The 13219-nt window shown below is 47.1% G+C and overlaps 1 protein-coding gene across 1 annotated transcript in view; it reads left to right on the top strand.

Annotated features, from left to right (window-relative positions):
* LOC144139424 (dynein heavy chain, cytoplasmic-like) overlaps window positions 1-12768 on the top strand; it is a 157593-nt gene extending 144825 nt beyond the window's left edge. Inside the window, exons 72-77 of the mRNA XM_077671760.1 lie at window positions 2433-2695; window positions 3124-3220; window positions 4683-4825; window positions 10100-10210; window positions 10461-10649; window positions 12418-12768. Of these exons, the coding sequence (XP_077527886.1) occupies window positions 2433-2695; window positions 3124-3220; window positions 4683-4825; window positions 10100-10210; window positions 10461-10649; window positions 12418-12555 (941 nt within the window). The 3' untranslated portion in view covers window positions 12556-12768. The remainder of the gene's footprint in view (window positions 1-2432; window positions 2696-3123; window positions 3221-4682; window positions 4826-10099; window positions 10211-10460; window positions 10650-12417) is intronic.
* Window positions 12769-13219: the final 451 nt, after the last annotated feature.

Raw genomic sequence — 13219 nt, 5'->3', positions numbered from 1 at the left:
AATTGAAAGCAAATACGAAGCAAATTATTTTATTTGTATAGTTTGGTATCAAAGCAAATATTATTGAGTTGAAATGAATATTTAGCAGTTTTCAATATGGAACCTAGAATTAGTTCTTCGCCATGGTTCAATAACTAGCCCATAAAAAAAAAGCTAGGTGAAATGTCTTTGTAAAGTTTTTCTTCGGTGTAAAACAAACATAAAGAAGCTATCCTCCTACTTTTAGTTTCATTGATGATACAGTCATTGTGGGGCAACTTTCATTTTATGTGACCGCCTCAACCGGAAGTGTTTCAGTATGAGTGTTCTAATAAGGGTAATAAGTAATGAGCTATGCAGTAGAACCCCATTGCAAGAGACACTTGGTTATGAGACATTTGAAAATATTTTGGTTGGTTTTCCTATGTGCATTATGTTGGCATCATTGCATACAAGAGACATGGTTACAAGAGACACTCTGTTACTAAGGCAGGGTTTGCACAGGTCCTTGAAAACCCTTGAATTTAGAAGTGTCAATTTCAAGGCCTTGAAAGTCTTGGAATTTTTTAGTGGTCCTTGAAAACCCTTGATTTTTATGGGTGATTATCAGTGGATCTGGCTTTTCACAAGGACTTAAAGTGTTTACCTTTGATTGTAAGTTTTAACTAACGCAAAAAATATTGTAACAATCCAGTCTCAGTGTTATCGCACAAAGTTGCAACACATTTAGCGAACTTTTTTGACAACGAGGCAATATTAGGAGGAGGAACTTGTGAATTCAACCTGCCCTGATACAATCTGCCATGATATTTTTGGTCCGCTCAACGGGAGATATAGAAATGCGACTTGCGTCGTCTTGCATGTTGAATGCACTAATTATGACTTATATCGAAACAAATAAATGTTCCAAAATCTTGAATCTCAAAAAAAGAGCAGCTCGTGAAAAAAAGCAGACAAAAAGACGTATTCTCGAAGAGGAGATTGACAACGTGAGGGCAACAGTTGCTTATTTATTATCTTAGCTGACGCCCTTGCTAACAATTGTCAGCAACATGCTTTAAAGCATGTGATACAAGCAACATTGCATGCATTGTGAAATAAAACCGCCTGAGAAAAACAGGAAAAAACAAAGAAAGAAGAACTACTTCTAAACACCAACCAAAAAATAAATAAAGCTGGGGTGCTTTCAACAACTCGTTAGTACTTATTTGAACTAATGTTCTTGGGTATTGTGCAATAAACAACTTCTGCATTGTGTTGAAAAAGTTATATTATAAATAATCCCAGATAAACCATTAGATGGGGTCCTTGAAAATGTATTTATTGGTCCTTGAAAGTCCTTGAAAATCCTTGAATTTTTGCCTTTGAAGCGTGTACGAACCTTGTAAGGGCAACTTGTTTAGCTCTGTAGAGGGGGGCCTTATATAGAAGAAATTGTGGAAAACTGCCTTGATGAAGCTTGGGCCTGCATCCAAGACACCGGAAAGGTTCCAGAACCTTTCGAGGAGTTTGTCTGCAGATGTGGACCTTGTGTGCTCTGAGGAGCTTACAGATCATGTGATCCTTGCACAAATTAAAGGTGCCCTAGAAGGTGAACCATAGGAGGAGAATGGCAAGGACATTGCAAGGCAGAAAGTGTGTGCAGTTGAGGCTGACGAACATATGAGAGCACTTTAATGGTATTGTGAGCAACAGGAAGGCTTGCAAAGTGAAGCGCTTGTGGGCTAACATACAGGATAACGAGAGAACCCCGGCTATTTGGAATGGAAGCTAATGATATTTGCAGTCAATAAAGCTACTATGAAAGACTGCAAACCATAGTGATCATTTTATTATCGACCTGCCTAAATGAGCTGTGGTGCTTACAAATTGATCATGTTCAATTCCGCGGTGTTCCTGGAATTTTTGGTTACAAGAGACATGTTTCCCGGGTTCCTTGAGTTCAACCCGGGTCCCGGGTTCAATCCCTGTTGTGCCGGCCCCTTTTCTGATGGCGAAAAATGAAAGGCCCCGTGTGTTGATATTTCGGCTCACAATAAAGGACCCCAGGTGTTCTAAATTAATCCGTAGCTCTTCCCTACCGCGTGCCTCTCAGGCCAGGCTCATAAAATCCCTAAAATTTGTATTTTTTTTAATCGAACAGACGAAGCCTAGTGGATGTCCCTATATGCCTGCTGTTCCAAGCAGAGCGGTATAATGCTAGTCTACCTAGCTTTGTGCGAGGCAGAAGAGAAGTATTTTGCTTCCTTCCTCTGCCAGAACCATGGACCAAAAAGAAGCTTTGCACTGTCAGTCTGCACCATTTGCGGTTCACCCGCTAAGTCATTAACCGGTGACGTCACAGAATGCAGTCTGAATCGGGGATTTGTCTGTTAGGTCAGTCAGCCTCTACGAGGCATTCTCTTCTCACCAAATGCCCTTAATGTGTCTCCTCCTGCTCTTCCCACTGGCAGGCAGCGATCTGATAGCGAAGCTGCTCAAGATGCAGCTTCTGGAGGACGATGATGAGCCGGCGTATGCGGCCGAGGAAGGGGAGCGCTCCATCGTGGGTGACGGACGCCCTGCATGGATGGCAACGCTGCAGCATTCGGGCACCACCTGGCTGCGCCTGCTGCCGCCCAGCCTCAACAGTCTACGCCGCACCAAGGACAACATTGGCGACCCCCTGTACCGCTGCCTCGAGCGCGAGGTCAACGTGGGCTCCAAGCTGCTCAAGGTGCCCACGCCTGTTCCTCTGAGTAGTTCTGACCTGTAATAATTCGGTCCATCCTATGTTCGCGCGCAGCTGTTTCGTGAACATGCAGTTATTCCCCTATTAACAGCACCATTGCTGCTGTCATGGGTCAGAGATGTTTAATTGGCCAATTTGGTGGTTAGTTTTGTGTTGCCACAAATGTGCGCTTGAATTTGCGCAATACCATATTATGTGGGGATTACCGAGAAAAGATCTGGTGCTGTTGCAAAGTCAAAGCTTGGGGACGTGCGAATGCATTTTCTCGTTTTAGTTAGTGTGTTGAGGCAAAGATGGTGGGTTTTTTATGCTTGCTACATACAAAAAATGCCCTGCAGAGCAAAGGCGTATCAGAGAATGGCTTCACGGCATCAAGACTGCTCCTGAAAGAGGTGCCATATTTTCCCATTCAGGTGGTGCGCTCAGACCTGGAAGACATGGTGCGCATCTGTCGGGGCGAGCGCCGCCAGACCAACTACCATCGAACCATGATTGCTGATCTTGCCAAGGGTGCGTACCTTGTGTCCTTCTGATCTCGCACTTTCTCCTTGTCTTCACTGGCCCTGTGTCCTCTTCATGGACAGATTCAAAACAAACCTCGAAGCCCCAACCGGGGTCTTGGGGGTTGCTTTGCGTGTGATGCACCAAGCAGTAGCCACATTTTTAAAATGTAGCTTTGAACTGGGTTCCGGTCTGTTACACCATCACTGTTGCTGCTCTGGTGCCAGCAACGAGGTGGCCACGTGTCGAAGCTGCATAAAAGGTGATCAGCTAAAAGGTAAAATGTGCCGGTGGCAGTAGTAGGAGGAACGTGTGAGGAAGCGAATGGAGTGGAGGTCTTCTGTGAACAAGTCTTTTGGCTACGCATTTCTGATCGAATATAGGAACCTGCTATACTGCCTCATTGAGTTGGCCATCTCAACGAAATACAAATGAACTGCCAGGACACCATAGTCATGACCAAGTCGGTGCTATGCTAAAGTAGGATCGTTTTCAAATCTCCACTAAGCATACTGTTGAGTTAGTGCTACAAAACCTACTAAGGTTATCGCTCTATCATAGTGATCACGAATACTGTGGCATGTTTTCAGGAAATTCGCGTGAGCAGTAGGGGTAATGGCCGCACATTATTTGCTTTAAAAAACTGTGGTTATCTTCGGTAGTGAAAGAAGCGCAGCTCGGCATGATCATAGTCGTAGTATCAGTAAAATGCAGTACAATTTGTTTTGGAGTACATGAATTTGACCGCCAGGCAGAGCCACTTTCTGAGGCCATATTAGTGCTGAAGCCGCCACTGATTCGTATCATTTATGGCGGCTCCAGAATGTGTTCGTAACAGCCTAAATTTAGCCCATTGCGCAAAATGCACTTTGGCTGGAAAATTTTTCAAATTCCAGTTGCCTCGAAATTTGAATCAGCTCAGGCTATATCAAGACTCACATAATAAAGACTGCTTAATTAAATCATAGGAAATCTGCATGCTTGCCAGCGAAAATGGTAGGATGTCGCTGCATCCCCACAACCGTTGAGACATGTCCCTACAGTTGGCAACAGTGGTTGCCAGGAGTGCGAGCAGTGAAAGCGTTACGCTCTTTATTGCATGTTTTCTGTTAACTACTATCTTTCAAATAGTGGCTCAGCAGGTATAACATTTAGACCGTGACGGTTGCATATTCTTAGTAACCATTGCTCAAACCAGCTACAGCTAGTAAAACGGCGGTGGCTGCCGTGGGTGTGTCTCGATTTTATGTGGTGGTTCTCAAGGAAAGAGAATGGAAGACGCGGGGAATTTTGTGCAAATTTGCGAGTGCCCTGTTTTGCATAGGTGTGGACTATTTGGCTCAAATGTTCATGACCGTGTGGTCTAAATAAACCTAGCTTGTATGCAGCTTGGGACCTTTGGCGGGAAGCCAGCACTTCTCGGTAGGTTGACCCCTGAAACACCTGGTGACTGTTTGGGGCACTGGTGCAGGCATGCTGCCGTCCCACTGGAAGAAGTACACGGTGTCACCCGGCTGCACTGTCATCCAGTGGGTGACGGATTTCTCGGACCGCATCAAGCAGCTGCAGAGGGTCTCCCAGGCCTGCACTTCGGGAGGGGCAGCTGCCCTCAAGGTTGGTGCATCTGCATCTTTAAAAGCCCCTTCCTAGTGCCACCAATTGCCTGCCACCAATTAGCATGCCTCGTGTGGTGCCTGCCCTTTTCTTTAACTGGTTTGCCAAAGCTTTGCACTTAGGTTCTCACCTAATCCTGCCTAAAAGTTCTTAATGTGTCAGATCTTTGCATGCTTTGTTTGCTGCTTGCCTTTCCTGAATTGGCCTGCTAGAATGTTTCACTGCTTTGCTCGTTTTGCATGGTTTGATCGTTGCATGTAAGAATGTAAACTGACATTAAGCATGAAGGCACAGCAGCAGCTTTCTTGAGCTTTATTCAGTCTGTGTGCTGCCCTGTGATGGTCTACCTGCATTGGCAAAGGCTTCGCTTTGCACCCAGCCTACTGCACCTTGGTGTTTTGTGGCTTCTGTCTTTTTGCTTGCCTGTGGTAGTGTGTGCCTACCTCGGCCCTTCCCATTTCTGCGCTTCACTTCACTTCGTGCAGCATATGTATGTGCCCAGTCAGTGGTGTAAGGCTTGAGCAGCTTGAGTGGTGGTGGATGCACTGTGACTGCATAGCTAGTGGCGGGGCTGTCTCTCCTCTTCCTTCCCATCTTTCCTTTGTTCCTGAAATGCCAATCGTCCGTTTGTAGTCTCAAGCCTGCAACATGCGGGTGAGGGCTCTGCTCAGCCCATCAAATAATTGAGCGCTGCTCTAGATGTGGACTCGACAGTCAACTGAAGGGCCACTCCGGGCCCTTACAGTTTCCTCACTCCCACTTGTCCCCCTGCCACTCAGCAGTGCCGCTCCTCTGCGAAGAGTGTCCCCAGTGGCCTGGGGAGCAGCGTCACCCTAGTGGGACAGCTGAAAAAGAAACAAAGGGGAAAGACGCACACCCCCATCTTTCTCTCCTTCACACTTGAAGCCAGGGTACTGCACTTGACCAACTTGGGGCCTGGCTGCATTTTGAGCCGAGGGCAGCCATCCCCAGTGTTGGACTCTCGTCCCAGGCAGTTTGTGGGGTCGGTTACTTCAAACGAGTTGTGAGTGGCTACATCGTCCCTAACACTGCTGTGAGGGGTTGGAGGGGCTGCCATAACCTGCATCACGCCAGGATGAGCCTGCACGGTCTCGAGTGCTCTATGATCAGGCACTCCTGCTGGCACCTCTTTGTCACAGGCAAACCTTGCCAGGGCAGGTTTTGGCCCTTGCAGGGTGCCTTGTCCGCTTTCAGCGACCACCCTTGCTTCAGCCAGGGGGCTCCAAGGGGCCCCAAAGGGTGCTCCAAAGCCAAAAGCAGCAGTGAGGCAGTGATCTGGGTTCGAGTAGGCTTTGTTCACACTGGCAAAGTATGGCCCTCAGCAGGACGCTGGGCGATTTCAGAACAGTGCCGTATGCCAGGTAGCTCAATTCCACTGCTGCCAGGACAGTTATTCTGGAACGCAGTAGTCCCTCCTTCCCCTTCTCCAGTCAGCCCACAGTGCTGGGTCTGCCACTTGCCTCATTTGTGCGCCGCTGTCACTTGCGCGATCTGTTGTGGCTGCACCTTGCCCCGTGGTGCACGTGACAGTGTCAGCCAGTTTGTTTCTGCTACCCTGGCTGTACTCCATTGTGCACACATTGGAACATCATAATGTGTGGACCATCAGCACCCATGTGGAGTCCTTTCTTTTATTTTTTTGGCCTCTTTATTCTAGGTAGCTGTCAGTGTGCGCCATGAAGATGGCTCCGTCTAGGTAGACAAAACACTCTTTCTTGGTCACGAACTAATTCCACTCCACCAGTGTGAGCCCAGCCGCCTCTGTGAGTCATAGTATGCTTCCCACTCCTGCAACACAGCAGCTCCAACACCATAGCTGCCAGAATCCGTCTGCAGCACTAGCGGTTTGCCCGGGTCATGGAGGCTCCATTACTGTGTGATCCAATGTAAGAAAGTCTGGTCAAGCGGTGGTATGAGTTCAATACGCTGTGGTATGAATTGGTTGTGGAAAAGTAGGCGTGCCCAAAAACCTTTGCTGGCTTGTGGTTGAGGGTAGATCAGGATGGCTTGCAGGTTCCCGTCGTTTGGTCTCAGCATTCCATTGTCAACATTTCCAAGGAGATCAATTCTCAATCACGCCAGCTGCACTTCACGTCGAACGTCAGACTGGCATTCTTGCTTCGCTCAAGAATGGAATTTTGAGTAACGATGTCTTCTCCAATGACCCAGAGTAGGCCATCACATAGTAGTTCCTCGTATCGCCCAGGACAGTGCATGAACTAGCATGGGGTGTTTGACAGGGACGGGCCAAAGGAATCGTGCAGGGGGAAGTGAATGTGGCCTTCTCAACATCGGCTTCGACATTTGTACCTGCAGGTTCGCTCTGCTACCTCCCTGCACCATGCAGGAGCAAGTGCTCCCCGCCGCAGAATGATTGCTTGGCCAAGGGTACGCACCTTTCTTAGTTGGCACGTTCAGCTTGCAGCAGTTTCTCACGGCCCTACGGACCAGTCTTTTTTCAGCACTAAAACCACTGGGGACGCCCAGAGGCACTTTGGGGACCTCACTGCACCGGTATCCAACATCTCAAGTATGCAGTCATGACGCTTCCTTCTGTGCACAACGCTTGAACTGGATTCGGTCGGTATGGCACGGAAACAACCTATTGTGTGTTTAAATCACGGGGAGAGTTCCCCCGGGCTACGTGACCCTGGTACGTGACCCTGACCGCGCTACGTGACCCTGGTGCCGTCTGGCGCTAATTATAGCCCACCAGCTCTGCACCGCGCGTGCGCGATATAGGCTGACATGGCCGAGCAAACTGAGCAGGGAAAAGGCTAGAGTGTGAAACTGCCAAGGCCAAGCGAAACGAACGATAGTGCAAGGCTGCGATGGAGAAAAAGGCAGCAAAGAAAGGAGCGGAGTGACAACACGGCTTTCAAAGACACTGATAAGCAGAGAGGGGGGAGAGAGAGAGCGTCGGGAAAGGACGAAACCTTGAATCGAGCGGGCAAGGAAAGCGGGTGTCTGGTTGTGTCATATGTGTTTTTTGCGCTAATTGGCTTGATGATAGCTTCGAAATCGTGGTCCCGTTGGCCACTTGTCTGGTCTTCTGACTTCTCGTGGTCGGCGCGTTGACGTTCTGCTGCCCCATAGGGCCGTCGAAGGTTAACTCCCGCCCGCCAGTTCCTGCCTGCTTGCTTGCGTCTGTTCAGCAAGTGGCCTGGCCCACCTGCAGACCTTCACACATCAAGCAGCGTCAAACGAAGGTTACGAGTAAAGAAAAGTCGGGACGAGGCGGAGAAGCAGTGTAAAAGATGGGAAAAACGCTGATTTATCCCAGCCGAAGTTTTTAATGTATCAAAGTTTTTAATGTATCGTTTCAATGGGGAGTTTTCTGGGACCGTGGTGATCTGTTGTAAGAAGCGAGTTGTCGTAATACCGGGGGTCGTATCAGTGGGGTTCCACTGTACATACTTTAATGACCGAGTGTTCATTTCTCTTTGGGGGGCTAACGACGACACCATGCAGGAAACTTGACAGTCTCTAAACATAACCATGCAGGAAACTTGGCAGCCTCTCAAGCATTGTCACGCATAAACTTGGCCGAACCAAGAATAAACTAGGTGGGGCTACCAGCTTTGCTGTTTGCCCAGACTTCGCGCCAGTAGTGTGAAGCTGCCCCAATTTTTTTTTTTTTGCACTGGTCAAAGGCTGGAAATGCTTTTGCACATCAGCGCGTTACTTGCCATCATTGTGTGCCAGAACACAATTGCTGTTCTGTGATGCACAGCTCCTGTAACTGCACTTCTGCTTCTGAATTGCTGATTGCAATGCCTCCGCCACGGTGCTAGAGGGGAACATTCGATATCTTTTTTTACTCGTCCCAAGTCTGCACTTGTATTGTTCAGCCGTATCCCATTGACTTGAAAGCATTTTCTTACTGAGACGTTGAGGTTATTCCTGAGTCATCGGGCAGGACCTTGTTTTTGGAGCTGGCAGTGTGGCAGTAAATGGACTAGTGACCTTTGAAAAAGAAAGCATGCTCTGTGCAAGAGCTATTTCTGACATATTTTTGCAAATAACTAGTCCAAAACAGGGTTGTGGCCCGTAAACACTATTGTAGTGCAGTCAAACCTTGGTATAACCGATTGGGCCTCGAAGGATGCGAAAGCAATATAAGAAATCTTGTGTCACTAGGATATAAGGGTGGACGACGCCCAAGAATGATGTTACGAAGAACAATGTCAAGGCCAGTGTTATTCTGAGGAGTATTGTTTGTGCGGGCGATGTAGTGGTGCAGGCGTAGAAATAGCATAAGGAGGGTGTACTTCCTTCACACAAGTCTCAGAGCTGACCTATGTTCACAGTAAATTTGATTAATTCATTTGTACATCAATTCTCGTTTAGTGGTAATCATTCTCCCCCCTTCCATGCACATGTGCATATGCACACGTGTGCTGCTTGATCATGGCACTGCGACGGTGCTCGTGCATTGCATAGAAGGGACTGAGGTTTCTTGTCTGTTGGTGCTCTTCTTAGCTTTCACAGGGGCTGGGCAGGGTGTACTGTAACAATTTCTGCAGGTGGTGTCTCATGACATGAGCACGTGGAGTGCTGTAGAAAATCTGAGCTGTACTAGGGGCTTGGTGTTTCAAAAGATTGCGACACTTCAGCTGCCATTATCATCAAACATGCATTGTGCTGCAGGAAAGCTATACTATAGTTGAACAGCGGTTCTTCACAGTGCCTCCGGGCCCCACGTATTTAGCATAATTGGCAGTATGACAAGGCCTTGTAACATTTCCCTAAACGATTCGTAGTGGTCACCTTATACTGGAAAAAATTCTCAGCAAAACACGGGGCGAAATAATTAGTCTCTGTAGCTCAGTGCAGTGGCCAACACAATGGGCCACCCATTATTCAAGGCAAGACAACCAGCAGCAGGTCTCTCAAAGGTATTGAGGGGATTTGATTAGGTAGTTGTAGTGCTTGAATTGCTGTGGCTGTAGTTCTGTAGGTTGTCTCTATCAGAAAACTTGAATGGCTGGGCATGGAACCCGTACATGGACTTCGTAGTGCCTCAACCACTTCTGAGGCTGGTCACGAAGTGCCAAGCTGAAACAGGCTCATTATTTATTGTCCTTTGCTTGAACAGTGAGTAGTAGTCACTCCTTGCTTTTATAGGGCTTTTTGCTTGTACTAATGGCTTGCAGTTTTTAGTGGGCTTTTTTGTCAGCCCCATTGTAGGAGCGCTGTTTGTGGCAGGCCCTTTCACTGATGCTGGCTGGCGGTCTCCCTCTCTCCCTGCAGACCCTGCACGTGTGGCTGGGCGGCCTGTTCAACCCGGAGGCCTACATCACGGCCACCCGCCAGTACGTGGCCCAGGCCAATGGGTGGTCCCTGGAGGAGCTCTCGCTCGAGGCAAGTGCCCTTCTCCCGGCACTCAGTTCGGGGATCACTTGGGTGCAGGATCACTCTTGGCCGTTGCAGGAGCATCAGTGTATTAGGGGGCAAAGCTGCCGTCTTTGAGAGTTGGAAAAGAGACCTGAAGTGCTAAAAAGGAGCTCCCTGTCATTTTTCTGATTGGTTGGGATGCTGTGTAAGAGAGGTTCTCAGCGGGGCTTTTATGGGGCGCGGAAGGGACCGAGTGTGCTCATACTTGCTGCTGCAGGTGCGGGTGTGTGATGCGGACGAGAAGGCAGGCCCCATGGACGAGTACAGCTTTGCCCTGGCAGGCCTGAAGCTGCAGGGGGCCAAGTGTGTCCAGAGCCGCCTGAGCCTCACTTCGACCATCTTCACCGAGCTGCCCCTCACCACCATTCGATGGGTCAAGCACCGCGAGGATGCCAGCCAGCCCATGGTAGGGGTAGAGAGAGAGATGCCCTGTGGCACTCGGCAATGACCTGTAGCTTTGTTTGTCCAGCTGCAAACAGTTTTTTGAAAGTAGGTGTTGGTGTGCTGTTCTTAGGTATGCTTCTAACACTGATTTCAGTTTTCATATTAAAACATAGTTGGAAATTTTCAGTTAGTTTAGGTTATGGTGAGGCTAAAGGAGTGAAGGATGTGGAAAAGGCTAGGGCTTTTGGATGAGTGTAATCATCTGATGCCGGAAAGCTGCAAAAATAAGCCTTCAGGCTTGTCCTATTTATATGTCCCATTTACGTTTTGTCCGCATATTTTTGCACTATTCCAAAAAAGATTTAAGCCTTGAGGTTTTTTCCTTTTGAGGTTTTTACTCTTTCCTGTTTAACCAAAGTGACATTCGCTGAAACTGTTTTTAAGAGCATGCTGTGATTGTGTATTATGCCTAATTTTTGATGCAACAAGTTTTGCTGTGACAGAAAAGGTAGATGCACTCACTGGGGAAGTAAACAAGCACCTTTTTCTCTTTTCTTGGTGCCCGGCGCGCTAATAGAGTGCATTCAACAGCTGGCCGAGTTAGTGATGCATTCTGGGAAAAACTGCTCAAATGACGTGTCCCAAAGCTGAAGGATAAAAACTAGCAGCATATGAACATTTGCAGTGCGGTGTGCATGAATTTTGATGTGCACAGATGTTTTATATACAGTGCAAACCACTTATAACGTATGTTGCGGGAGCCGCAAAAATCTGCACTGTAAGCAGTATTGCACTATAAACAAAACGTGCGCAAATTCAATCACATCGCAGTCTACCTTTCAATCATTCTTTGTTTATCACTCAAACAAAGGCCTCTTAAAAATAGCGGCGCGGTCTCTATTTTTTTTTTTTTTTTTTTTTCCCTATCGGCCACTGCTGAAGGGCCATGCATGCTACTGCAGGGTCTTACAAACCGCGAGCGCGGCTTTAACTTTGTGTTTGTGCTTTGAGGGAGCCCGTCTATGTTTCTTAGCGTCTATGAAAGGATGCCACGCGACAACGCAGGAAAAAAAATTTTGGTAGCAATTTCGAACTTCAGACGGCAAGTTTTTAATAGAATTTTAGACAAAAAGATAGAAAACCACTGCCAATTTGTATTCAGTGGTTAAACTCCTTGATATTTACAGTTATAGTCATTAATATAAAATGTTTCTGGCTTATTCTAACTCTGTAGCTCATTTATCAATGCTAAGTTACGAGAATGAAACTTGGCAGTCGGGTTAACACTGAAGCTTTCAACTGCCATTACTAATTGTCATGTAGGTTGGCAGAACTTTGTGCAGTTTGTAAGATGTTGGGGTATTTAGAAATCTGTCTGACCTGCGCATCATTTTAGACAGAAAGAAAAAACATAATTTATTAAAACAGCAAAAGGAAAGGAATTAGTTCACTGATTATACATCAGTGAAAAATGCCCGATCACAAGAAACTACAGTAATAAAAATTTTGTTTTAAATGTAAAAAAGCACAAAAAAGTTCTGGCGCCACAAAGTTAGAAGGCTGTCTGACCTGTACGTCATTTCAGACACATTTGTAACAGTGTATGACACAATCGACTTGAAGCACCCCAAGCCATGCCCTTCAGTTCAAAGTCCGTAGTGTGCACCTTTAAATACGAGCGGGGCTTTGCCCCTTGCATGTGGCTTCACATCTGCCATTGGGTTGCTTTTGGAAGGTGTGCCTTGGGCAATGCAGTCTAATTCTGCCTGTGGTGTGCCTCGTTGGCGCAGGTGACGCTGCCAGTGTACCTGAACTCCAGCCGCACGGAGCTGCTGTTCACAGTCGACCTGCCGGCAGCGGACCCACGCGAGTCGCACAGCTTCTACGAAAGGGGTGTCGCTCTGCTGTGTTCCACCACACTCGGTTAACAGCGTAACTGCAGGGTCACAGATTACATGCCAGCAAGTCTCTGTTGTCGCGAAGACATGCTGCGCACTTTGCCTTGAGTATTTTTCACCTTCACCGCGCTGCTTGTCTGAAAACATGAATACTGCTTCTTGTGTGATTACTGCATGTGATATGCAAAGGTGGACTGGACGGCTGAGGTATTTATGATTAAATAAAAGTGTTTTAACGTCGTGCGCCTGGACATTTTCAATCTTTAGTGTGCCGAACTACTAGGCGCGCGAGTTCCATGTCAGGGTGGCATTTTTTGTAACCCTTTCAGCCCTGGAATTGTTATTTCGAGCGAAAATTTTTCTGTGTTTTCATGCAGGTTAAGACCTCAGAAGCATAGAAAGGAAAAATTGAGCTTATAGTGCGAGTATTTAATTTACAGGCATGACAATGGAATCATTATGCAATAAGAATTTTTCTTTCAAGTTGAACAAAAAAGTTTGTTTTCCTAAAATCTACAGGAAAAAAGCTGGCAGTGCAAGTATTTATAGGTTTATGGACATCTTCATAAACCGGGATTTTTTTCCTTCTGCACCCCATAGTCGTACCGTGTCCCCTGAAGCTTTTTTTCATAGCGTCGAGCTCTGCGAAAATGCAACAATAGTGATGTCTATTGCAAAAGGCATCCTTGAAGAA

Source organism: Haemaphysalis longicornis, unplaced genomic scaffold (genome assembly GCF_048455015.1).
Source record: "Haemaphysalis longicornis isolate Haplotype H1 unplaced genomic scaffold, Haemaphysalis longicornis Haplotype H1 scaffold_1, whole genome shotgun sequence".
NCBI classification, from domain to species: domain Eukaryota; kingdom Metazoa; phylum Arthropoda; class Arachnida; order Ixodida; family Ixodidae; genus Haemaphysalis; species Haemaphysalis longicornis.
Note: the sequence above shows the minus strand (reverse complement) of the source record. Positions and strands in the feature narration are given on the sequence as shown.